Below are 24,742 nucleotides of genomic sequence, written 5' to 3'. Positions count from 1 at the left end.
AATTGAAAACAATGTATTTTGAGCCGGTACATGTACGGGCTTTGTCATTAAGGGGTTAATTTGAAACTGCTTTTCAATATTAAAGCACTGATTATTTAGCATATTAACTTTGTTAATAAAAATTACTGTTATTATTGTTACTCAAAGTAAATGTATACTATACAATGGAAGTGTAATAATTAAGTTAATAGATTTTTTTAATTTAATAAAATGTTACATTCATTTATAAGATGACACAAAGGTCATTACAGCCAAGTGTGCCAATACTGAACATTGATAGAAGCACAGAGAGCATCCAACCATGGTGTAATTATTCCTAAGGTTCTCTAACCCTCATGTTAAGCTAAATGAAATTGCATGTAAAAAGCCTTATGGTAGTTGCTCGAAGTCTTGAAATCAGGGTTACATGCCTTTTTGGCATCTTATTTAATGTTTAGAACACAATAAATATTAAACAGGCAGTAATGCACAGATGTTTTCCCAGGTATAACTTTTAAAATCATAATAACTGATGAAGATGTATAAATATCATTATGAAGGGGTATAAGAGGGGAGTGTTCTTGACACATGTAGTTATGCAGTCCCTTTGATAAATCACAGCTTCTTGAGTGTTTTTTTTAAGGTTTGAATTCAAAGTACATACATTATGTTTTAGGTTCAGTAAAACAGAAGTAGACTTTGGAACTTTGTACTTTGCATTACAGTTCCATTACAAAGCTATACAACCCAGATACATAGCAGGATAACAACTAAGCAAGTTAAGTTTATAATGCAGATTATAAGCAAAAAATATGCTATTGAACATATATCATACTATCTGCAAAGCAACAACAAAGGTCTAATATAGGGTCAAACCCTTCTTCATGATAGAAACAGAATCTGATGGCCCATCTGCTGGAAAGATTAATTTTTTAACAAATCCTTGTTATATATTCAGCATAAAATGATACACAGTGGAGTAAGGTAAATGAAAATGCAACTCTCTTAACACCCCCTGTCTGTAACAAATAAGCCCCTGCAACTCAACACGCTGATAGGTAGTTTACAGTTAAGTGCACTTTAATGCATGTGATAGCTGAAAGGTCCCTTCACATTTACATGGTGCCACCCCTTGTAAGTGAGTGAGGGGATTCTGCAGACCCCCTCCCTCATATGTGTTTGCCCCTTTTCACACCCCACAACTATTACCTGGACAGGAGATGTGTTTGGATGACAATATTTACCTACTGCCATCCAGCTTGATTGCTGGCTTGGTGAATGGCGCTGTGGGGCCTAACAAGACCACTCCCCATGCACATGCATGAAAAGCGCTCCCATTAATTACAATGGGAGGTTTTTTCTGCCACTGATTGGCTGTTTGAAGCAGAATTACCTGTAACAGGTATGCAGAAATCCAGGATCCTGAGGCAGAGATAGGTCTACAAAACAGGAACCGAGGAAACCTGGGGAAAAAAGGGGAATTACCATAGAAATGCAAAATTACATCTGCAAAGGTGCTGAATGAAGACATGGGACCTGCGTTGAACACCTTTTTATCCCATAGCCACGTATTGCATAAATCCACCCCAAAAAAAAGGGAGGAAGGAAGAGGGAGCGCTTGCACAAATATAAAAAAGTGACTTGCACATAAATAAAAAGTGCAGTGCCCATAAAAAAACAAAACATGCTGTGATGGCCCCAGCCTATTGTTGTTATTATAAAAAGTAAGCCATTGCCAACAAGCTGTAGGTCAGACCAGTGTGGAACATAATTAAAAAAAAAAAAAAAAAAAAAAAAAGCGCAAGAGAAGGGTCCATCTATCAATTGTGCACTTACCAGCCCAGCAAACTAATTCCATTGCTGAACTGAACAAACTAAAGTGTTTTTAACGCAAGTTAATTTACAATATTAATTTACCAGCTTTTTGTTATATTTATTTTCTGTTTTCAGTAGTAGTTGTAACTTTTATTGGTTTTCATTAATGTGAATGTAAATAGGTAAAAGTTGAGTTCCTTGTATTTTTTGTGGTCAACAGCAATATTGCAAGTTAGTGTATCTCTTCTTCACAGAATGCTGTCCTTGGTGGACCATCTCCTGGTGACCTTAAACTTGGAAAACACAACTTTTCGTGTCTATGCTGTCACTGCGTTGCTTCTCCTCGTCCTCCTAATAATTATTCGCACAGCGATCAAGGCAGTGTTCTATATTCATGACTATGCACTCAATGCACAACGCCTGCGTTGTTTTCCGGAGCCTCCAAGACGCAGCTGGCTTTTAGGACATTTGGGATTGGTAGGATGTTAAAACCACTACTAAGTTTTTAAGATTTACATTTATAATATATCTGTTGTACCAGCATGATAATACTGCCGTAATAATAGCCTTAAATATTAATGAAAATCCCAAATTATTGTTCTGACAATACATTATGCTTCATGACATTAGAACATGGCAAGGGTAAATGTACCTAAACCACATGTATACAGACTAGTTGTGCCACATAGATACCCTAAAATGTTGGTTGCAATATGCATTCATAATATGTTTGCGTAACTTAGAGCTATGTTTATATGTCCGATTTGACAGTAATTAGCTATAAACTAATACCAGGATATCTTAATTTTATGTTCTCAGGATCTGCATAGTAATGTCCTATCTGTCATGTATTCCCCTTTTAGTTTAAGCTAATTTTTTACACTTATCAATATGACATTTTATTTGCATATTTAATTTAAGTATTGAGTAAAAGCTAAGTTTTATTGAAAAATGGGTTCATGTATATAGCATAATATAGATTTGAGAAGGAGGGGTAGGGGTATTTTATTTATTTAATACTTTTGCCCACTGTGCGTGAGACACCTATGTGATATCAAGTTTTATTTTTCACACTCCGATCATACTGGAAGGTCACAGGTGAAAGAGAGCCCTTACGAAAAATTACTGCAGTTTTTCTGAAGTAATACTGCTGTTTTTTGGACATGAAAAAACTGCAATACTGCACTTTTAGTGCAGTATTACTGCACATTTACTGCAGTTGTACTGCATTTGTACTTCACTGTACTGCAGTTTTACTGCACATTTACTGCACTTTTTTTTTATATTGCAAACCTACAGTTGTACTTCAATGTACTGCAGCTTTATTGCATTTGTACTTCCGTACAAAAATAACTGCAGTACAACTGCAGTACAGTGAAGTACAAATGCAGTACAACTTCAGTAAATGTGCAGTAATACTGCAGTAAAAGTGCAGTATTGCAGTTTTTTCATGTCCAAAAAACAGCAGTATTAGGCTAGGTTTCCACTTGGGTTTTTGTCCTGCGTTTTTTTTCTTGATGAAAAACGCCAAGAAAACTGCCACTGCATTTACCTGCGTTTTGGCGTTTTTTCTGGAGTTTTTTCTGGCGTTTTAGCCTTTCTGTGGAAATTGCTTTTTTTGACCTTAGGCAGTTTTTCCAGCCTTTACAAGTTAGAAGTTTCACCCAGCTAAAAGGGATTAGAATAAATGGCAAGTATCTGCCCCCTCCTGATGCCATTTACTTGGTAGAGTTCTACTTAAACACCCCGGCGGACCCTTTTGTCTCTTTTCTGTGGTTTGTAAGGCATGCTTCATTCCGAATGTCTGCTCCTCTAGGAAGATTGGCCCCAAATGATGGTGCAAATTGTTTGCTGTTGCTTTTGGCAGGCAGGATCCAGTTGGTTTGTTTGTAATGGTATGTTTGTTCCAAATGGTGTAAAATTCAATATGAACTTTGTTTTGTGTGAAACTGTTTGTTTCCAGCCTATTTCTCATAGGACACACAGATACTGGGTCCATCCTCTGCATTGTAACTGTGGAAAAAAACGCCATAAAAAACGCCAAGGCAAAAAACCCACATGACTATTGGCGTTTTTATGGGCGTTTTTAGCAAAAAAAAACCAAGTGGAAACCTAGCCTAAAAACGCCAATAGCGCCACCTGGCGTTTTTTTTGTGAAAAAACGCTGCAGCCAGATGTTAGCTGTTCTTCAATAGGAAATCGCAGAATGCCATATCCACTTGGCGTTTTTTTGTTTGGCGTTTTTTCAGTCCTCTTTGGCGTTTTTCTGCTTTTTTGGGCTCTGTGGCAGTTTTTCAAAATCGCAGCATGTTGACACTGGCGTTTTTTGCAAGGAAATCTTGGCGTTTTTCTCCAATAGAAGTCAATGGGAGAGAAAAAACGCCATGAAAAAGCCATGTGGGTTTTTTTATTTTTTTTTTTTAAAAAAAAGCAATTTCCACAGAAAGGCTAAAACGCATCAAGAAAAAAACGCAGGACAAAAACCCAATAACTGCAGTAATTTTTTCGTAAGGGAGGGTATATATAGTTGGGCTGTAACACACCCAAGGGTTTATTTATACCCACTGACCCTTGGTTAATAAAGAATATCGTTGCATCTGTGCATTTTAATACAATGAACACTCTTTAAAAAGTCACCCAGTTTGAAATACTGAAAACATTTAAGCTGCCTTTTGAGTTTCTATGGCAACAACAAATCTTTACCTGTTTGAGCACATCATAGTACTATTGGATTAAATTATAGTTTTGGTACCGTGTATGAACAAACTGGGCAGCATATGGGTGCAACATTGGCAGACAGACATTATTATTTATTGTTTTATATAGCACCATCAAATTCTGTAGCTCTGTACAATGGGTAGACAGGACATAACAAGTAGTATGTAACATAACAATTTGACTTACAGAAACAACAGGTGAGGAGGGCCCTGCTCAAAGGAGTTTACAATCTAGAGGGAGTTAGGGTAAAGGTGTAAAAGTGCCAATGTTAGGGATGTACCAGCCACAGTAGTGTAAGTATTGCAGGAGAGGGACTAGGAAGTTGAGCTAAGGGAATATGGGGGGTGTCAATGTGCAATATTATAAGCGTCCTTAAATAAGTGGGTCTTGAGGGATTTTTTGAAGGACTAAAGGCAGGGGGAAAGCCGGGGGAGGGCATTCCAGAGAATAGGGGCAGCCCTTGAGAAATCTTCTAAGTGTGCATGAGAGCTACAAATCAGAGGAGAGGAGAGGAGAAGGAGATCATTGGAGAGACCGGTTAGGAGTGTATTTAGAGATGAGTGGAGGGAGGGGAACTGCTGTGAAGGGCTTTCAAGTAAGAGTCAGGATCTTAATTAATCCTGAAACGCACAGACAGCCAGTCAAGAGACTGACAGAGGGGAGAGGTGTTAGTAAAGCGATGGGAGAGGAAGTTAACTTTGGCAGCAGCATTCATGGTGGATTGTAGAGGGGTGAGACGGTTAAGAGGAAGACCAGCTAAGGTAGAGTTAAAATAATCAAGGCAGGAGATGGTAAGGGCATAGACAAGAGCAGACCTGGGCAAAGCACGGCCCGCGGGCCACATCCGGCCCGCTGAATAGCTCGGACCGGCCCGCAAAGAGTGTCCTGGTGACTCACCAATGAGTCCGGTGTCCCCCCCCGCCCCGGTCACTTACCTTAAACTCCTGTGTTGGAAGCGTTTGTCTCGGGTGCCGGCGCTTTACGCTGGGCGCCGGCATATGACGTCAGACGCCGGCGATCAGCAGTGAAGCGCCGGCACCCGAGACAAACGCCTCACGCTTCCAACACAGGAGTTTAAGGTAAGTGACCGGGGCGGGGGGGGAGATCCTGAGAAGGGGGGGTTAGGGAGTGAGAGGGGAGATCCTGAGAAGGGGGGGTTAGGGAGTTAGAGGGGAGATACTGAGAAGGGGGGTTAGGGAGGGAGGTCTTACTGTGTGTGTGTGTGTCTTACTGTGTTTGTGTGTGTGTGTCTTACTGTGTGTGTGTGTATCTTACTGTGTCTGTGTGTGTCTCACTGTGTCTGTGTGTGTCTTACTGTGTCTGTGTGTGTCTTACTGTGTCTGTGTGTGTCTCACTGTGTCTGTGTGTGTCTTACTGTGTCTGTGTGTGTCTTACTGTGTCTGTGTGTGTCTCACTGTGTCTGTGTGTGTCTTACTGTGTCTGTGTGTGTCTCACTGTGTCTGTGTGTGTCTTACTGTGTCTGTGTGTGTCTTACTGTGTCTGTGTGTGTCTCACTGTGTCTGTGTGTGTCTTACTGTGTCTGTGTGTGTCTCACTGTGTCTGTGTGTGTCTCACTGTGTCTGTGTGTGTCTCACTGTGTCTGTGTGTGTCTTACTGTGTCTGTGTGTGTCTTACTGTGTCTGTGTGTGTCTCACTGTGTCTGTGTGTATCTTACTGTGTCTGTGTGTGTCTCACTGTGTCTGTGTGTGTCTTACTGTGTCTGTGTGTGTCTTACTGTGTCTGTGTGTGTCTCACTGTGTCTGTGTGTGTCTCACTGTGTCTGTGTGTGTCTCACTGTGTCTGTGTGTGTCTTACTGTGTCTGTGTGTATCTTACTGTGTCTGTGTGTGTCTCACTGTGTCTGTGTGTGTCTTACTGTGTCTGTGTGTGTCTTACTGTGTCTGTGTGTGTCTCACTGTGTCTGTGTGTGTCTTACTGTGTCTGTGTGTGTCTTACTGTGTCTGTGTGTGTCTTACTGCGTGTGTCTTACTGTGTTCATAGCTTATTCAGTTATTGTAATAAATATTTTAGCCCATTTTTTAGCTCAAAATATTTTTTCCTTTTTTTTCTCCTCTAAAATCTAGGTGCGTCTTATCAGCAGGTGCGTCTTATAGAGCGAAAAATACGGTATGCACTCCGAAGCCTTGTTCATTTTGTTCACTTCTGTGCTGTGCTAATAGTTATTCAGGCCTTACTTATTCAAGCACCTCTACCAATGACGTAGGCTTGAATAACTTTATTAAACAGCACATAAGTTAACAAAATGGACAAGGCTTCGGAGTTTGTAGTTTGTAGAGGTCTGGCCCTCTAAAACCATTCCAATTTCTCATGTGGCCCCATGGGAAAATTAATTGCCCACCCCTGGACAAGAGCCTTGGTGGCATCCAGTGTTAGGAAGGGACGGATGCGTGCAATGTTTTTAAGATGGAGATGGCAGTTTTTAGAGGCAGACTGAATGTGGGGGGTGACGAAAGGTCGGAGTCAAGGGTGACATCAAGACAGCGAGCAGGGAGATGATAGCACCATTAACATTGAGGGAAACTGATGGGGGAGTCTTAGCATTGGAGGGAGGGAAGATGAGAAGTTTGGTTGTGGAGAGATTGAGTTTCAGGAAATGTGCAGACATGAAGTAAACAATGCAGGGGTGGCCCCAAGAAGATGTTGATCCAATGACATTATATGTGTGTGGTTGAAACGTAGCATCGCCTATACTTACAACATTGCTTACTGTACTTACTACTTCCTAGTATTTGTGCAGATGATATATAACCATGGGACCCTGCACCATGTATTCCATCTTGGATCTAATCCAAAAATTACATAATCAGATATATTTAAAAAAATATTTTTTTTTCATGGCTTTCATACCATAAATAAATCATAATATTAAGCTTGCCTTTACAGATCTAAAGGTTGGCAACCAGGAATATCAATGCTAGGTGTCTGTTAGCTAGTTGGGGGAATGGTGGCCATACCTGGGAACTCCTTTTCTCTGCGGTATTGGGGTGTAGAAGTGAATGGCCAGATTATCAAGTTTGCTCAGTTGACTTCATATTTACTTTGATCTAATAGACCTTGAAATGATGGCTTTAAAAAGGAACTATGTTCCCAGCACATTATGTCATTGATTTTTTTTTATGGCCAACTGCGGTAAAGGGTTTAAAGGAGACAATTGTTCGTCTTGGAGATTCCCTAGAAAAAAAACACCTTATGGTGTCTCACTGGCTAAATTTCTGTGGCTGAATACTGTTTTGTTATTGAGTAGAGAATGATAATCTAGACCTCAATCCTTCTTTTTACATTCTTATTTTCTTTAACTGACTAGGAACCTTGTTTGCCTACCAGTACAGCATGGCCAACATCGCTCCATATGTACCTGATCTGCCACTCCAGCTGCAGATCGGTGCTGTAGTGTTCAGCCACCAGCTAGATATGCCCAGCAGCATAAATGTGCAATCTGTGGCATGTCATATCCACCCTTACATCATTAGGCGACCAGTGGTCTTCAAGCGTCAGGGTCAGCTTTTCCCCCCCAGTCCAGCTATGTCTGTGTACGCGCCCTCCTGTCTTCCTGTCTGTTAATGCAGCTTACATCTTGCTAAAACTGTGCTTCCTACGACATAGAGCTCTATCCTGCCTCTAACTCTGTGCGTTCGCTGATGCCTTGTGCTAATGTAAACTACAGTATTTTTGAAGGTTTTCATCTTAAAAATTATATTATTAGATATAATACATTATTGTGCATTTAAAAATCTTTTCTTTAGTTTTGTAAAGTAGGATATCTATATTGTATATGATGCCACACCTGCTTGTCTCCAGTGTCATTCCCTTGAAACAAAATACTAAATCGCACTAGTTAAGTGCCTAGTTCACCATATGAAGAATCCACCACATCTAATAGTTTAGCTTCAGTTTCCTTGAGCTGCCCCCGTGTGTAACCTTGCTTTGCTTTGCGGGCACTTCGCTGTAACACTTGCCTACTGCCTGTCATTGTCTATAGGTCATGCCAAATGAAGAAGGAATGAAAGAAATTGACAATTTACTCAAGCGTTTTACTCAATCATTCGTGACGTGGTTTGGACCCACCATCCCTATAATATCACTTATTCATCCAGATACCATTAAACCTATGGTTGCAGCTCCAGGTACGGTAACTGAAGGGCATCGTGTATAACTATATGGTTATTCCATTGCAAATAACTGAAGAATCCAGTATTTTAGTGTATAAGAAATGGTAAGACTAGACCACTGTACATGTGGATATTTGATTGAGACCAACAACCCTCTGATCAGTTGCGGAGAAAGTAGAAAAAAAGGGTGATTATTGGGTTGGATGGGGTTAAAAAAAATCCCCTAATTCCGTAATTGTATTAAACCGGTAAAGTACTACCAGATGTATCCCCTGGGCAGTGTCCTATACTAATTAAAAATAAACAGAGGAAGGCTCAGCACTTCAAGTTGTGAGGTGTTTTAATGTCCATTAGTATAAATTGAATACATGTGCAAATTAATTGCATAGACAGGATTTCACATTCTCGAAAGTGAAAAATTAATAGTGACAAGAGCAATTTATAATATAAAGTATACATGTTTCATCCATGCTTTCAAGTGAAAATGACATTCTCAATGCAATCAGCAAAAGTCGATATGTGCGAAAGATATATATAAATGAAAGACACGGTTAAAAACAACTCTATACTCTATGTAGTCTATACACTATACTAATTATATTGAATAACTCTCTCATGCCCACCGTCTAGACATCACAGTTACATCAACTGTTATAAAACAAGTAGCACTTCCTATTTTTGCATAAAAATAGTTCATATAAATTCTAAAGAAATGTGTTAAAAAAACAAAACAAAAAAAGTCTTCTAAAGTACCACAACTTGTCATGGTCAGGACTAATGACTGTGAGGAGGGCGTGGGCATGAAGGGGTTAATATCACCAGGCCTCTGGATTTACTAACTTCACCCCTTAACAAGGCTTCAGTTACACCAAATTAACCCCCAAATCCTGCCTGTATCCCCCCAGGTAGTCTGCCACCACTCACGATTTTGATACCGGATTCGTGAGAAATCCAAATTAGAACATTTATCTCTCTCTCATATATATATATATATATATATATATATATATATATATATATATATAGCCTGTAGAAGTTAATAACAATATGTTAACGTGTTATCCTGTTTTAGGGTTTGTCCAAAGACAGACTTGGATTATGAATATTTTAATAACAAAAAGACAAAGATTACACAGGGCCACAATTACAAAAAACAAGACATACAAAAGAAAAATAAAACAGCAAACCGTTCTTAAAAACAATAGGACTTAAACGCAGGCCCCTCACTCACGAGTTTCTCCAATATGTAGGCCTGTGGGAACTCCTTAAGTCCAGACGGTTTCTTATGATGTTGTTCTGATCAGAGTATATCATGGAGTTCTGCTTTGAGGTCGCTGCATTGCCCCTATATCAGACTCTGTTTTAAGAAAACACCCCTCTGACCACATGACCAATTATATGACACCTTTTCCAAGTTATGGTGGGGTAAAGGTGATGGAAACCCCTCCACTTAAGATAGGAATGGAATTTCTATAACTCAGGGTCCTTGAATCACCACAGGGGTCCTTTGGGAAGATGACACCTCTAGCCAGAACAGATACAGAGGGCATGCCCAAAGAAACACATTTAAATCAACCTCAGATTAACTCCTTGAATGCTAATACAAAGGAACAAACCACCTCTGCTAGATTACCCTTCCATGCATCCACTACATTATATGAGTTAATCATGACACAACTTACCTCACAAAATCCTACGGAGCTACATTGTCTGTGTTTTTAAGTTTTGACACATAGTGAAACATGGTGTTTGACGGCCAATAAGAACTATTCCATGTGTATTCTGGCTATTTTTTTCCTGCTGTAAGATGTTGTGGTAGGACATTTCGGAAATATATGAAGCAGTGAGGGGAAAGGCCTTTAGTTAAGATGGAGCCAGTGTAACTTAAAAAATGTGTGATACATATAAGTGCTTGTAACACATACTGAAAAAACAGGACTGGGAATCATTGTATACTAGCCCTATATTTCACTGAGCCCAATTCACACAGCAACATTTAGCAACAAATATTAGAGGTGGGCATGGAAGAAGGCGCATATGCAATAAAATATGCGTACGTATATTTAACAGATATGTGGAACACAAATGCACATTCATTGTTATTATCATACAAGGCCGGATGACTTGCCATAGTGCAACTCCATTCACAATGTTTAGTGGGCAAGCATTATTACAAGTATGGGCTGTTACTGTATGACCAGTGTGGCCAGAAAAATAATAAAATTATATTATTATTCTGGCTTCTTGGGGTACTTCCACAAAATTGTGGAGCCATGGCACCACAGGGACAGCTTCTCCCTTGTTCCTCCAATCAGGGACAGGGTGTTCACAGAGACTCCACACTTTTGTGGAAGTACTTGCATAACTTAGCTGACACCTGGGAGAAGTGGACAAGGGGAAAAAAAGGAAGGAAGAAGAAGAACAAGAAGTGGAGCGGAGAAGATAAGGAGACATCGAGCGAGCATGTGAGAGAGTGAATGAGTGTAAGGGACTACGAAAGAATGTGAGTGAGGATGAGTGAGTTTGGAAAAAAACCCTCAGAATTGTTGTCTGAAAATGAATGGACCAAAAACAAAGCAAATAATTTGAATTGTATTTGGTCCATTTACACAAGTCAGAAACATTATTCCTAGTAATATTGAGTTCAAACACATTGCCCAGAAATAATTCTTTAAACTCGTAAAATTTAGCTTATTTTTGCTGGTTATACTTAATTGTTCAATTGTTGTTGCCATAGGAGCTGATAAAAGCTTCATGTGCTGGTTTCATGAGAGTAAACCGTCTGAGGAAAGAATAAGTACCTTAAAGGAAATCCATAGTTGCCAGGAACTGTAGATACTCCCTTTATCACAAATACAACTGTTATCAGGACTAAGAAATTTGTTTTTTGGTAGATATTTCAGTAAATGCCCTATAGACACCATTGACTTGGTGCAACAGCATTTGGGCAGGGACACTCTCTTGAGGTTTAAATATGTATTTTAACTATGCTTCTTAAAAACAAAGAAAGTATGTGAATGGCTAGCATAAAATACCACTAAAAATAATATAATGGATGTTATAGATAAAAAAAAGTTATTAAAGTGTCAGTAAGTAGTGGTTTTATAACCATAGAAACCAATAGATCTGATGGAACCAATTGAACCAAAACACAAGCACATTCATTTGGCTGCTTAGACCACTTGACACACTTTTCCCCCCAAAAAATATTTTATATACAACTCTGTATATAATTTGTCGTCTTCATTCATGAACTGCCAACACTGTGTAACTTGGGTTATTAACTGCATGGAACTCCATTACATGTGATATGTTAATGTATATGAACACATCTGACACTACATTCCACCCTGGTTCAGATCAGGAATACTGAAGAAGGATTGTTGGTGGTGGACAGTTTGGTGAAGAGTAACATCTATGCCTGCTCCTGGTGGTTTAGTCCTTTTTATCCAATCGTGAGGCTGTTCCACCCGAATAGCATTAAACCTGTGCTTCAGGTGGCAGGTAGTCTAGTCTTATAAAATGCTAATGATATCTATCGCTTGGTGCTTTATTGGACTAATGCATAGATTGCCCCAATGTATGGGATCTCAAAGCTTCTTAACAAATGGGCTTTATTTTGCAATAGCTTTGGTGCATACAGGTGCTGTAATTTTCAGTTTCTAAAACTGAACTTAATCTTGCATATAGGTGCTATTGCTTTATCCTTTCAACATTTCTGCAAAACTGAAAAATCTCTGTCCTGAATATTCAGGATGCATATATGGTCCAAAGTATTTCTTTCTGCCTTTCATAAACACATGTGGGGAGAATGCATATATAATGAAAATGGATCTGAGACTAGCTGGGCTAATAATGGACAATGCTTAATAGTTTGCATTGTTGACAGCTCTGCTGTACCTTAAAAACTAAAAATAAAAATGTACATAAGCTTGGAAAAAAACCTTTGCTAAGTCAGTTACTGATGGAACTTTGTTTAGGGCTTGTAAAGATGGCCTACAATATTCATGATCAGTTTCTACTGAGGACTTATTTAACTTACTTCTATTATATACTGTATATTATAACCATTTTATTTTACTTCTAACACAAAAAGGGATATAAACTTTACATTTATTGAATCTGTATAAGTATATATTTGCAGAGGGATATACACTATATGGACACAAGTATTGGGACACTTGACCAGTAAACCAACAGGGACTTTGAAAGACTGGATGAGTTTGGTGTGGAAGAACTTAACTGGCCCGCACAGAGCCCTGACCTCAACCCCATCAAACACCTTTGGGATGAACTGGAACAGAGATTGCGAGACAGGCTTTCTCGTCCAACATCAGTGCCTGACCTCACAAATGCCCAACTGGATGAATACACACAAAATCCCACGGAAACACTCCAAAATCTTGTGGAAAACCTTCCTAGAAGAGTGGAAGCTGTTCATATTATTAATGCCCATGTATTTTGCCCATGTATTTAGAAGGTGAAGTCATCAAAGTCTTTGTTAGTGTAATGGTCAGGTGCCCCAATTGCTTTATCCATGTAGTGTATGAACATATGGAGTACCCATGAACATTGCTTAGCGACAGAAGGGGGCATCACTTACACAAAGCCTACCTTTTAGTGTCAGAGGGAATGGATTCTCACACAATGCAGTTAATATTCTTATTTTTGTTTTTAAGCTGCCATTGCACCTAAAGATGAATTGTTTTACGGGTTTCTGAGACCCTGGTTGGGTGAGTATTTTTTTACTATTTATGTAATTCTTGCAAAGAGCAACTGCAGCGCTTTTAATGTCTTATGTAGTCTCTATTTTCACTTGCATAACCTAGTATTATCTTTGATTTACAGTAGAGTTAAGTCTCAAAAAATTTATTTTATTTAAAATAAAATACATTGTGGGAACTGAAAATTAAAAAGTTATGGTTACAGCTTCCCTTTCAAAGATGTACCCCCGGGGATACAATGTTTCAATTCAAAATGTTGTTGAGTATACAGTGTATCATCTAAATCAGTAGTATAGTTAAACAAAGTTATTATCAGCATATATGAATTATGATGACCAGAATGAAGTGTTATGCTAAAGATATGAATAATCCAAATAATATGTAAAAAAAACTTGAAAAACGTATTGCTGTGGATTGTTTTGTGAACATAATAAATTATTGTTTTTTTTTATTATAAATATATCTAATTTTTGGATGAATTCTGTAGATATACGAAATTGTAGTAATGATGTTTTAATGGTCCAAATATAAATATTCTAGATATTAAATAAATATAGTTTGGACATACTACATAATATATAATATTATATAAGCTTTGTAACCCTTTCCAGACGGTTTCTCATCTGTTCTTGACTTTCTTTAGATCACGGCATCATATGCTGCACAGTTTCTATTTAATTGGTGTTGAGATTCAACAGGACTGGCAGTAACCAGCCCTGGCCGTGTCTAGTGAAATCCTACTTATCAATAAAACTTGGTTAATTGGTTAGTTTAGTAAGGGGGCAATTACTCTTTCACATAAAGCCAGGTAGCTTTGGATAGCTTTTTTCCTCCTGTACATGACATCATTTAAAAACTACATTTTGTGTTTACTTGTGTTATCTTTGTCTAATATTAAAATAAGCCGAATGATCTGAAACATTTAAATCTGTCAAACATGCAAAAAATATAAAACATTTTCACAGCAACAAAGTCCAAAAAGAACTGAACGACTTGTATTCCAATGTCATGAGGTATATTATTGTGTAAAGAAACCATGTCCAAGTTAGAAATGTAACACGTTGATGACAATGTTATCGTCGAGTATTTTTTCCTGTTTGGTATATTGCACACATGGTGGCAATTATTCCACAATGATCCTTTGAATACTCTCTAAATGTAAATTATGATCATAAACAAAGGATAATAATAATACACATTTCCATGTGATCATCTTGTCTAACGCTGTTGATTTAAAGCTGGTGTTCAATCTATTTATTAAAGCGTACATATGTATCATAGAAATAGTGGAAATGTAACTGGCCTGTTATTTTGCAATACGTTGTATACATTTCAAAATGTTTGTTTAGCACCACCTGTGTCATTTCTGGAGTACTGGTAATGCAGAATGTAACAAGAACACACAATGACATCTGGAATTAGGCTAGCTTACGCTCAGACTATGTTGTATGACCTCCAACATTTACAACTGCATTTCAGAAGTTGTCTGTGCAGAATGTTACTTCACATTACAAGTGGATCTAAGCTTTGTATCAATAATCGTTTAATGTAATTAACTTCATTTTATAGGAGATGGCCTTTTACTCAGTCGAGGTGAAAAATGGGGTCAGCATCGCCGACTGCTAACCCCTGCTTTTCACTTTGATATCCTTAAACAGTATGTGCAGATCTTCAACCAGAGCACGGACATCTTACATGTAAGTTTTAATTATAATATTATACTGTTGGTTAAGTACCAGGTCACAATCCTTTATGGTGCCCTTTATTCTACAAGCTAGCTAGGCTCATAATACTAACCCTAATATAGCTGTGAGCAGGAAATATACATAATATACTCTTCTTCCACGTTTAATTTGTTTCTTTAAAATGGACGGTCTTATGTTCGTGAAACACCCCCTCTAATAAGGAATGCATATTAAAGTAATCTTTGGTCAGTGTTTCAGAAAACTGCTTTTAAAATGTAATGGTTTGTCAGCAGTGGTTTTTGCCTTGCATCTCTCTTTTTTAATGTGGAACCACGAACAATGACCTTTAACCAGGGCAAGTGAGTCCTGCAGTTGTCTACATGTTGGCCTGGGTTCTTTTGTGACTTCCGGGATGAGTGGTCTTTGCTCTCTTTGAGGAATTTTGATAGGCCGACCACTTCTGTCATCAATAGGAGGCAACCCTTCAGTTCTTATCTTAAAAAACAAAACAAAAAATATAGCACAACAATGGCGATGATATTTATACTTCCTGTGTACATCCAGTATTATATATACACACAAATGTGTGTTTTAGAAATTTTACAATACTTGGTCACCAAAGTGGCTACTTGGGATGTAAAGAATATACAATTAGTTTGTTTATAAAAATACCACTTGTGGCTGTTGGCCAGTACTGGCTCTTCCTTGGAATCAATCTGAGAGTATCAGTTCCCTCGGTTACTCCATGTGTAGATTATTGAGAAAGAGGAAGTGGTCACTATATGTGTCATCGTCAACCTTGCAGCTACTAATGACAAGTACCGTGTATCATTTATCCCTCTCTGACTCTGTAGGCCAAGTGGCGAAGGTTAGCAGCAGATGGTGCGGTGTCATTGGACATGTTTGAACACATCAGTCTAATGACCTTGGACACACTTTTGAAATGTACCTTCAGCTATGACAGCGACTGCCAAGAGTATGTATCTTCTTTTGTCCCGACTGAATATTACTGACAGATAGCATAAATCCTACAATACAGAAAAATAGGCATTTGAAAGAAACAATAAAGGATACATTATTAAGTTGGTTTCATTGATCCAAATAGTATTCCAGGCAATATTGTGATTAAACCTTCTAGTGGAACAGGACTTCTGAGAAAAGTATTGTTGAGTCATATTTTGAGGAATAGTCTTGAGTACAAAGGACATATTTATCTCATATTGCAATATGTACAAGAAGATTCTCAGTGGAGCGACAACACTGTCAAATTCACATGCTTATGGTTCTAGATTTCATATGTACCAGGCAGTAGGTAATATTTGGAGTAGGTCCCATGGGAACCAAGAAATGCTTTGTTGAGTCCCCTATGTTAGAATTTATGCTGGAATAGTTTCACTTTTGCTATGAAAAAATGGGCTTCTGGATGAGATCTGGATCTCTGGGGCTATTGCCAACAATCAATCGCTTAGTAACATAAGGAATGATTCATTGGAGAAAAAAAAGTACCGGTATATTTTTAAAAAGTATGTTTATTTGGACAAATGCATAATACTAAATGTTAAATACAGATATAATCTGGTGTATTTATTTTGTTATAGGAAGCCAAGTGACTATATTGCTGCAATTTATGAGCTGAGTTCCCTGGTGGTAAAACGTGAACATTGTCTGCCCCATCACATTGACCTCATATACTACTTCTCGTCTGATGGAAGGAAGTTCCGACGAGCTTGCAAGATTGTGCATGATTTCACTGCAGGAGTGGTTAAACAGAGGAAGAAAGCCTTGCAAGAGAAGGGTGTTGCAGACTTTATTAAGTCCAAACAAGGGAAAACCAAAGACTTCATTGACATTTTATTGTTGTCAAAGGTTAGGAAACACAATTTTAAGTATTTTATTGAAAAAAAAAATGCCATGTAAGAAAAATACCATACCTTTTACTAATTATTACATTGATAATATATACATATTATATTCAGATAATGGCATACTGTATCAATTGACAACCTTTGCACTCAATCCAACTTTAGTTCCCATGAACTGTAAATCTGGACATCATATCAATATAATTATTAGTATCATTATCACTTAATCATATAGCGTCAACAATTTACACAGCACTTCTTATAATACAATGACCTTCAGATGCTCTTATGTTTAGAATTTTAATTAAAAAAAGGCTCATAGCTTCATCAAACTAATTCTTGTACATTTGAGCTATGTTTTATTCCGATAGTAGAGCTTTCTTAAATGTAAGAGTGAAATGTACCACCATTTTAAAACACATTGGTTTGTCCACTAAAGTGTTTGTGAGTTGGCGAAAAAAAGCATGTTTGCAGCAGCCAGGTCTAACTTGCGGATTCACTAAAGCCAACTCACATTAGCTAACACTGAAAATATAGCAAACTATGTGCATATACTTGCCTGCAGGAGACTCGAGTGAATGCAAGTTAAAAAAAAAAAGGTTCCAAATTTTCATCTTGCCTACTTAGAGGGTTGCAAGGTGACTCACAAGTCAAATTTCTGCCCTTCTGGAACTCAAAGGGAGCAACCTGTAGGTGGAAAAAAAAAGGCTATCGCCTGTTTTCTAGGGCCCATCCATCAATGATCTGCAAAGTGATCAGTCCTCATGTCATGGTCAAGAAAAGGTGACCGCCCAAAAAAGAATAATATAAAAAAAAGACACATGACACTATTGAAATGTGAAATTTTAGGCACTGGCCCACAACTCACATTTTTGTGAATATGCAAATTAATGCAACCTCAGTCAAGTTTAGTTGAATTAACCCTTATCTCAAGACACAAGCATAAACACCTGTTTAATAGGTCAATAATAATAATTCTGATTCCTTATATTAACAGGATGAAGATGGAAACCAGTTATCTGAAGAGGAAATGAGAGATGAAGTAGATACATTTATGTTTGAAGGTAATATGTCATGTTTTCTCCATTGACACAAGTGAAGTAATATGGTAATTAAAAAAAAAACAAAAAAAAAAAAAACCAAACATGGAAGCAGCCTCTAATTAAAATGGTCGGCTCCAGGTTTAGTGAAGCAGGCAGTGTTTGCTTAACAGTTTCCTCTTCCGGAAACAGAGCAGAACTTCACCTAGGAGTGCTACTGATTTATCTTTCTGACAGCTGTCTCTTCATTTTAGTCTTGCTCTTTGTTGCACAGCTCTTGGACATACATTCTCTTCAATTGAGTTTCCCTAAAAGTTCGGGATTGAGACAGCCTTAAATGGCGGAAAGGAAGAGTATTATCTGCCCACTAGAGTTTTTTGTTATATGCAGAAGCACTTTCCTAGGGCTGTAGTCTTGGGGTCTTTTATTTAAAGACATGGTTGGGTGAGTTTGCTGTGGAAGAACTTGACTGCCCTGCACAGCCTCGTCCAACATCAGTGGCTGACTTCACAAATGCTCTACTGGATGAATGGGCAAAAACTCCCACATAAACACTGTCCCAGTACTGTTGTCCATATAGTGTGTGTATCCTGTATTGTTTCTAAATGGATGTATGGAGGAAATAAATAGAATTTTGCAAAATATGAGCCAGTGGCATCTCTAACACGAAATTAGGGTCCGTTTCAAAGGGCTTACTTTTGCACCAAGAAGCCTTGGGTACCCTGCTGCACTACAGGAGCTTCACTGGCCTGTGTTACATTCCTGAGTACAAACGCATACTCACAATACATTTCTTGACCAATCATGACATCAGAAATTATTAGCTAACATGTTTTACATGCGTGTTTTTAGTGCATGTCAGAGAGCATTATTTACAAGAGATGGATTTATGAACAATACTTCAAAACATTTGTTTACTCTGATAATGTATTGTTTAACATGTGTCCAAAATGTTCTTTCTCAAGGACATGACACCACAGCCAGTGGATTATCTTGGATACTGTACAATTTGGCATGTCACCCTGAACACCAAGACAAATGCAGAGAGGAGATTAGACAGTTAGTCCATGGGAAAGACTCTGAGCACCTGAACTGGTAAGTTCCTATTTCAGACATTGGGCCAGACTGAGTGACCTGTTTAGGTTTCCACATTCATTCATTGATGATGTAATTTGTGATATCAAGTCTGATCTCATTAGCAAAAGCACTTTTGGGGTGAACTTAATTTCAAAGTACTTTATCTTGTTTTCTAGCTTTTTAGCTTTAAACAAGAAATTGTTTGGTAGTAACTAAAAGTTTTTGCAATTGAATTTCCTTTTCTTTTTTGAGTATTGAGACATAACATGTGCATGTCCAAAATGTAGGAAGGTTTGCCCTCTGACCCGCTATATACAGCTTACACCTAACTGTCCTTTTCGCCTCCTTAGGCATCCAACTGCCCTCTTCAGCCACCTCAGTCCCCCAGCTGTCATCATCAGACTTCTTATCACCAGAACTGCCCATTCAGCCACCTCAGCCTCCAATTGTTCCCTTCAACCCTATCTTTCTCCTCTTTCCCCGGCTGCTCGCTTCAGCCACCTCAGCCCAATATCTGCCCTCTTCAGCCCCCCTTACTTATTTCTCTATGTGTCCCGGCCCCCTACTGCACTCTTCCACTGCTTCAGCCCCCTAAATGCCTTGGCAGTAGTAGTGAGTGTACAGCCTGTATAACAGCGTGAATTTTCTGTCCCCTCAAAATAACTAACAGTTAATAGCCTTTAATGTCTAAACATTGGCAACAAAAGTGAGTACACCCCTAAGTGGAAATTTCCAAATTGGGCCCAATTAGCCCGTTTTTCCTCCCCGGTGTCTTGTGACTCGTTAGTGTTACAAGGTCTCAGGTGTGAATGGGGAGCAGGTGTGTTAAATTTGGTGTTATCGCTCTCACACTCTCTCATACTGGTCACTGGAAGTTCAAAATGGCACCTCATGGCAAAGAATTGTTGCTCTACATAAAGATGGCCTAGGCTATAAGAAGATTGCCAAGACCCTGAAACTGAGCTGCAGCACGGTGGGCAAGACCATACAGCGGTTTCACAGCACAGGTTCCACTCAGAACAGGCCTTGTCATGGTCGACCAAAGAAGTTGAGTGCACGTACTCAGTGTCATATCCAGAGTCCGTCTTTGGGAAATAGACGTATGAGTGCTGCCAGCATTGCTGCAGAGGTTTAAGTGGTGGAGGGGGTCAGCCTTTCAGTGCTCAGACCATACGCCGCACAATGCATCAAATTGGTCTGCATGGCTGCCGTCCCAGAAGGAAACCTCTTCTAAAGATGGTGCACAAGAAAGCCTGTAAACAGTTTGCTGAAGACAAGCAGACTAAGGACATGGAGTACTGGAACCATGTCCTGTGGTCAGATGTGACGAAGATAAACTTATTTGGTTCAGATGGTGTCATGCGTGTGTTTGCATACATATGTGACTAACAATTACATGATGCAATAGATAAATCAATAATAAACTGCCTGGATATAATTTGTTTAAATTGTAAAATTTGCTAGCTTTGCAATGATTGCTTTTAAAACTTTTTTTACTGCATCAAGACTGTTTTGTTTTTAATTTTCCACATTTTCTGGGCATATTTCTTTAAGCTTTTGTATCTTGCAACCATTATCTGTTACATTTTGGGTACTATAGTGGTGTACGCTGCCATAGTAGTTTGTACATTGAGCCTGGAATTAGGTTGGAACGCATTAGTCAAACTATTTGAATTTCATGTCCTTTGCAATCACAGCTAGGGTATTAAAGATTATATTTTTATACAATAAAAATGTTTTACTTATATTGAATCCTGGTGATTCCAGTCTAGGGGGAAAAAATCTCAAACCTGTCGTTGAACATAATGTCGGATCTGGTTCTCTTGGATAAACATCTGTCTTGCTTTCTAGGGATGACCTCTCTCAGATTCCATTCACCACCATGTGCATCAAGGAGAGCCTTAGACTTCACCCTCCTGTTACAGCTGTGTCCAGGTCCTGTACTGAAGACATCAAACTACCAGATGGCAAAGTTATTCCAAAAGGTAAAATTCTGACCTGACAAATATTTTCAATGTTACTTAGTTGCCTACGGTTCTATGTGGCACTTTAGGTGCGCTTTCTAAATAAACCCAATGTAAAGAAATGATTTTTTGTAATACAAAAGGAAAGGGCTCAATATTTTTCGATATTAAAATTGAATCAAAAGGGGAGAGGCTAACTTTAATGAATGCATATTAATTATGGAGGACCTATAATGTTAGCTTTTTAATAATGCTTACAAACCACTTTGGGTCATCACTTAGGGATCTATATGCTTAAGAATCTGTAGCTGTACTGCAGAGAAAGACAGCCCTTGAACTGCACCACAAACTGGTCTATTAACCTCACACTACCCTACTGAAAAACAGCACTAATCTATTGCAGTGTCAAAAGTCTTGTTGTAGGACACAGCATGCTGGGGTATATGTAGCAGGCAATGCAAATGTTGTTTTTGGCCCATTCATTCGTTTTTGGGCAACGAGATTTCGTTCCCAGCCCATTCAGACAAAGATAGAAGAGATAAGAAGATGCGGAAGTGGTAGATAGAGGAGGTAGGGAAACAGAGAGGGGGAGAAAGTGTGAGTGAATGTGGACCCAAACATTTCGGTTGAAAATTCTGAGCGTTTAGATGCATCTTCGCCCGATTCTTGGGGGGGGGGGGGTCTGGCCTCGATTTCATGGCAATCCACACAAGTCTAATATCTAGGTTCATGAAGTGTATCTGTATGCTGACCAATTGTTTTCGTAGTGGCAAATAATCATGTTCCAATACAGAAAAGACCCCTGTTGTCCAGCTGGCCCAGTTGATACAGAAGGTGCACATGCATAGCGTCGGTTTTCATCGGATAAGGGAGGCAGGATGTTCATGGCAGAACCACATGGGTTTTCACACAATGTTATACCCATGTAATGTTGCAAGTCTGTGTTTGCATTCAATGCTTTAAATTACCTTTGTTGTGTTATTTTGTTATGTTTTCAGTAAAACTACATCTTTGTTACATTTAATGAATGGACATTAAAGACGGGATTCAGAAAAGCTAGGGGCAGGTTTTCTCTGAATCATTGTTCGCTGTATTTTATTTGTCTTTTCATGTCCTCTTTTAATGTTTTAAGGAAACACCTGTCTTATAAGTATTTACGGAACCCACCATAACCCAGTAGTTTGGCCCAATCCTGAGGTATGTGGTTATAACACGTTATTTATCTCCTTATATCCTGCTTATTCCCTACCCAGAGAGAACTTACATCCTATGGTGAGCCCTTTTATTTTTCCAGGTTTATGACCCATACCGCTTTGATCAAGAGAACTCCCAGGAGAGATCTTCCCATGCATTTGTACCTTTCTCAGCCGGACCCAGGTAAAGACATTTTAAGAATAAACCTTCTTTGCTGCGATACATTAACATACTGAATGTTATTATATTTTTTGCAGCTCAAACATTGAAGGATTTCATTTTCCTTTAGTGTTTTTTTTCTCTCTCTCTCTCCATCCATCCATCCTTTTGTTCTTTTATTTTATACCTTCTTTGTCTTAATGTATTAACAACTGCAAAACCAACAAAGTAAGCAGTTATAAGGCAGATTGGCGCGTTGACAATGCTCCTAACAGGCCACACATGCTCAGAACAGGGTTTATCAAAATACATTATGTAGATGGAAAGGGAATACAAGTGATGCATCTGTAAAATTAATATAATGAGCATAAAAAAGTTGAAAGCGTGAGATCATAATAATTTAATAATGGGAGGCGGTAACTAAAAATAATCAGTCTTTGCCATAGATAACCCAGATCCTTTTTCCCAAAACTGTTGTGAGCTGTTGTTTATGAGTGCATGTGCTTATAGCTGAGCATTATTTAATGCTGTTTTTTAGAGATGTTTCAGTAAATAAAAACATGTTTTGGAACCCACCATGATACAACAGAGATCCATAAGGGAATCTCCACTAATGTTGCACTTCAAGCAGTGCAACCCCCCCAAATAAAAATACATAAATGAAAGAAAGAAATGAAGAAAAATAACTATTAAAAGTACCCCAACATGGCATACCTCTACCACTAGAAATCTGAAGATTCCCTGCCCCCTATTAAAAAGTATTAATAAAAATAGAGTAGTTAGTAGTTAATTCATAAAAAAAATCCTTTGTATGTGAGGTATTACTCTAATTGGGGGTTTGTTGCAAGTGGTCTAGTGAAACAATATGAAAGAGGTATCAGTATTAGAAAAAGCCGATATACTCATACTGCTTCATAGATCACTGGTTCGACCTCATTCAGAGTAATGTGTCTAGCTCTGAAGGCCGTGGCTTCAGAAAGGCATAAATAAGAGAATAAGGGAAGCTAAAACGGTACATAGTACACATCAGAAATGACTACTACTACTACTATATAGAATTTGTTGTAGTAATACCAGTGGCGTATTCAGGCCTAGGGCAGCACCCAGCCAAGACATGAGAAAATGACTCAGAAAGGGCAAACTAAATGAACCAGTTTGCTTTTTCTGCCATCACAAAAGTGTGTCAACAGGATACGAGGGGGAAATGGGTGTACGAAGCCGCATCACAATTTTAAGTTCTCATGTCTCAGGAACTGCATTGGGCAGAACTTTGCCATGGCCGAGATGAAAGTTATGACCGCTCTTACACTGCTGAGATTCAAGGTGACCCTGGACGAGACCAAGATAGTGCGCAGGAAGCCTGAGTTAATCCTACGTGCCGAAGATGGACTGTGGCTGAAAGTAGAGAAACTGTAATTACGCTGTCGCTAATAAACTTTCTTTCAGAACTAAAACAATCACCGTGAGAAGTTAATCATTACTAGCATTTTTCTTTGTACATGATGACTTGTGAATTGTGTTATATAGGAAAACCTGTTTGTCTTGCTGCTCATCAATATGTAGGTATTTGCTAAGGCACTGCAGAAAAAGAAACAGGAGTAAACCCTACAACAGAAGACCACTGGTGGCTGTACTCCGTGCTTACAGTCCCCACTGGACTGGTATACGATATAATTACAATATATCACATAAGCATTCCTAGGAAACCTCAGGATTTGACCCTGAGCCTCGTAGTTTGTACTTTGATCTCAGGGTCTCGTTGAAATGGGCAGATCATCAGATAAACACAGCCTAGGGGTGACTTCAAGTGATATTCTTATTTGACCACTAAAGTGCCAGCTACGTAGGAGATACACAGCTTGCAGTCTGAGCCCACTTTGCTCATAATGCTCGGCCAAATATCAAATGTAACCCCTTTCTATGCATATAGAGGGCCGTGGTTAAGATCCCTATAATATAATATATTTATCACCCTTACGCTACAGGGTTTGTCACAATATATATATATATATATATATATATATATATATATATATATATATATATATATATATATATATATATATACACACACACACACACTGTGGTTACCTGTGCAGAAATTAGAGAGGTGCATGTGTCTTGCTAATGTGTGAATTCTTTCGGATTTTATTCTTATGATTTGACATAAATCTCTGTCAGCGACAATATACAGTTGTTACACCAGGATTATGCATTAGCAGAAATACATTATATCAACAAGAGAATCCTCCAAGATATAAACTGCATAATCAGATTTTGGTTCATGGCTTGAGAGTAAGACAAACAAAAATATATATTGCATTTATATAATATTTCAGTTTCAAGATTAACTGAGAGCAATGGACAAAATGTTCTTGATAATATTCCATCAGAAC

The 24,742-nt window shown here is 38.4% G+C and overlaps 1 protein-coding gene across 1 annotated transcript; it reads left to right on the top strand.

Annotated features, from left to right (window-relative positions):
- The first annotated feature begins 2,049 nt into the window (after positions 1-2,049).
- LOC149281398 (ultra-long-chain fatty acid omega-hydroxylase-like) lies at positions 2,050-23,762 on the top strand. Its single transcript, XM_089499351.1, has 12 exons — positions 2,050-2,271; positions 8,512-8,656; positions 13,321-13,374; positions 14,935-15,062; positions 15,905-16,026; positions 16,649-16,916; positions 17,910-17,976; positions 18,918-19,047; positions 20,881-21,014; positions 22,126-22,190; positions 22,288-22,370; positions 23,597-23,762. The coding sequence occupies exons 1-12, from the start codon at positions 2,050-2,052 to the stop codon at positions 23,760-23,762; spliced, it is 1,584 nt and encodes a 527-aa protein (XP_089355477.1).
- Positions 23,763-24,742: the final 980 nt, after the last annotated feature.

The sequence above is a fragment of the Sceloporus occidentalis genome, unplaced genomic scaffold (genome assembly GCF_023333645.1).
Source record: "Sceloporus occidentalis isolate IW3139 unplaced genomic scaffold, rSceOcc1.0.p SCAF_133, whole genome shotgun sequence".
Lineage (NCBI taxonomy): Eukaryota > Metazoa > Chordata > Lepidosauria > Squamata > Phrynosomatidae > Sceloporus > Sceloporus occidentalis.
Note: the sequence above shows the minus strand (reverse complement) of the source record. Positions and strands in the feature narration are given on the sequence as shown.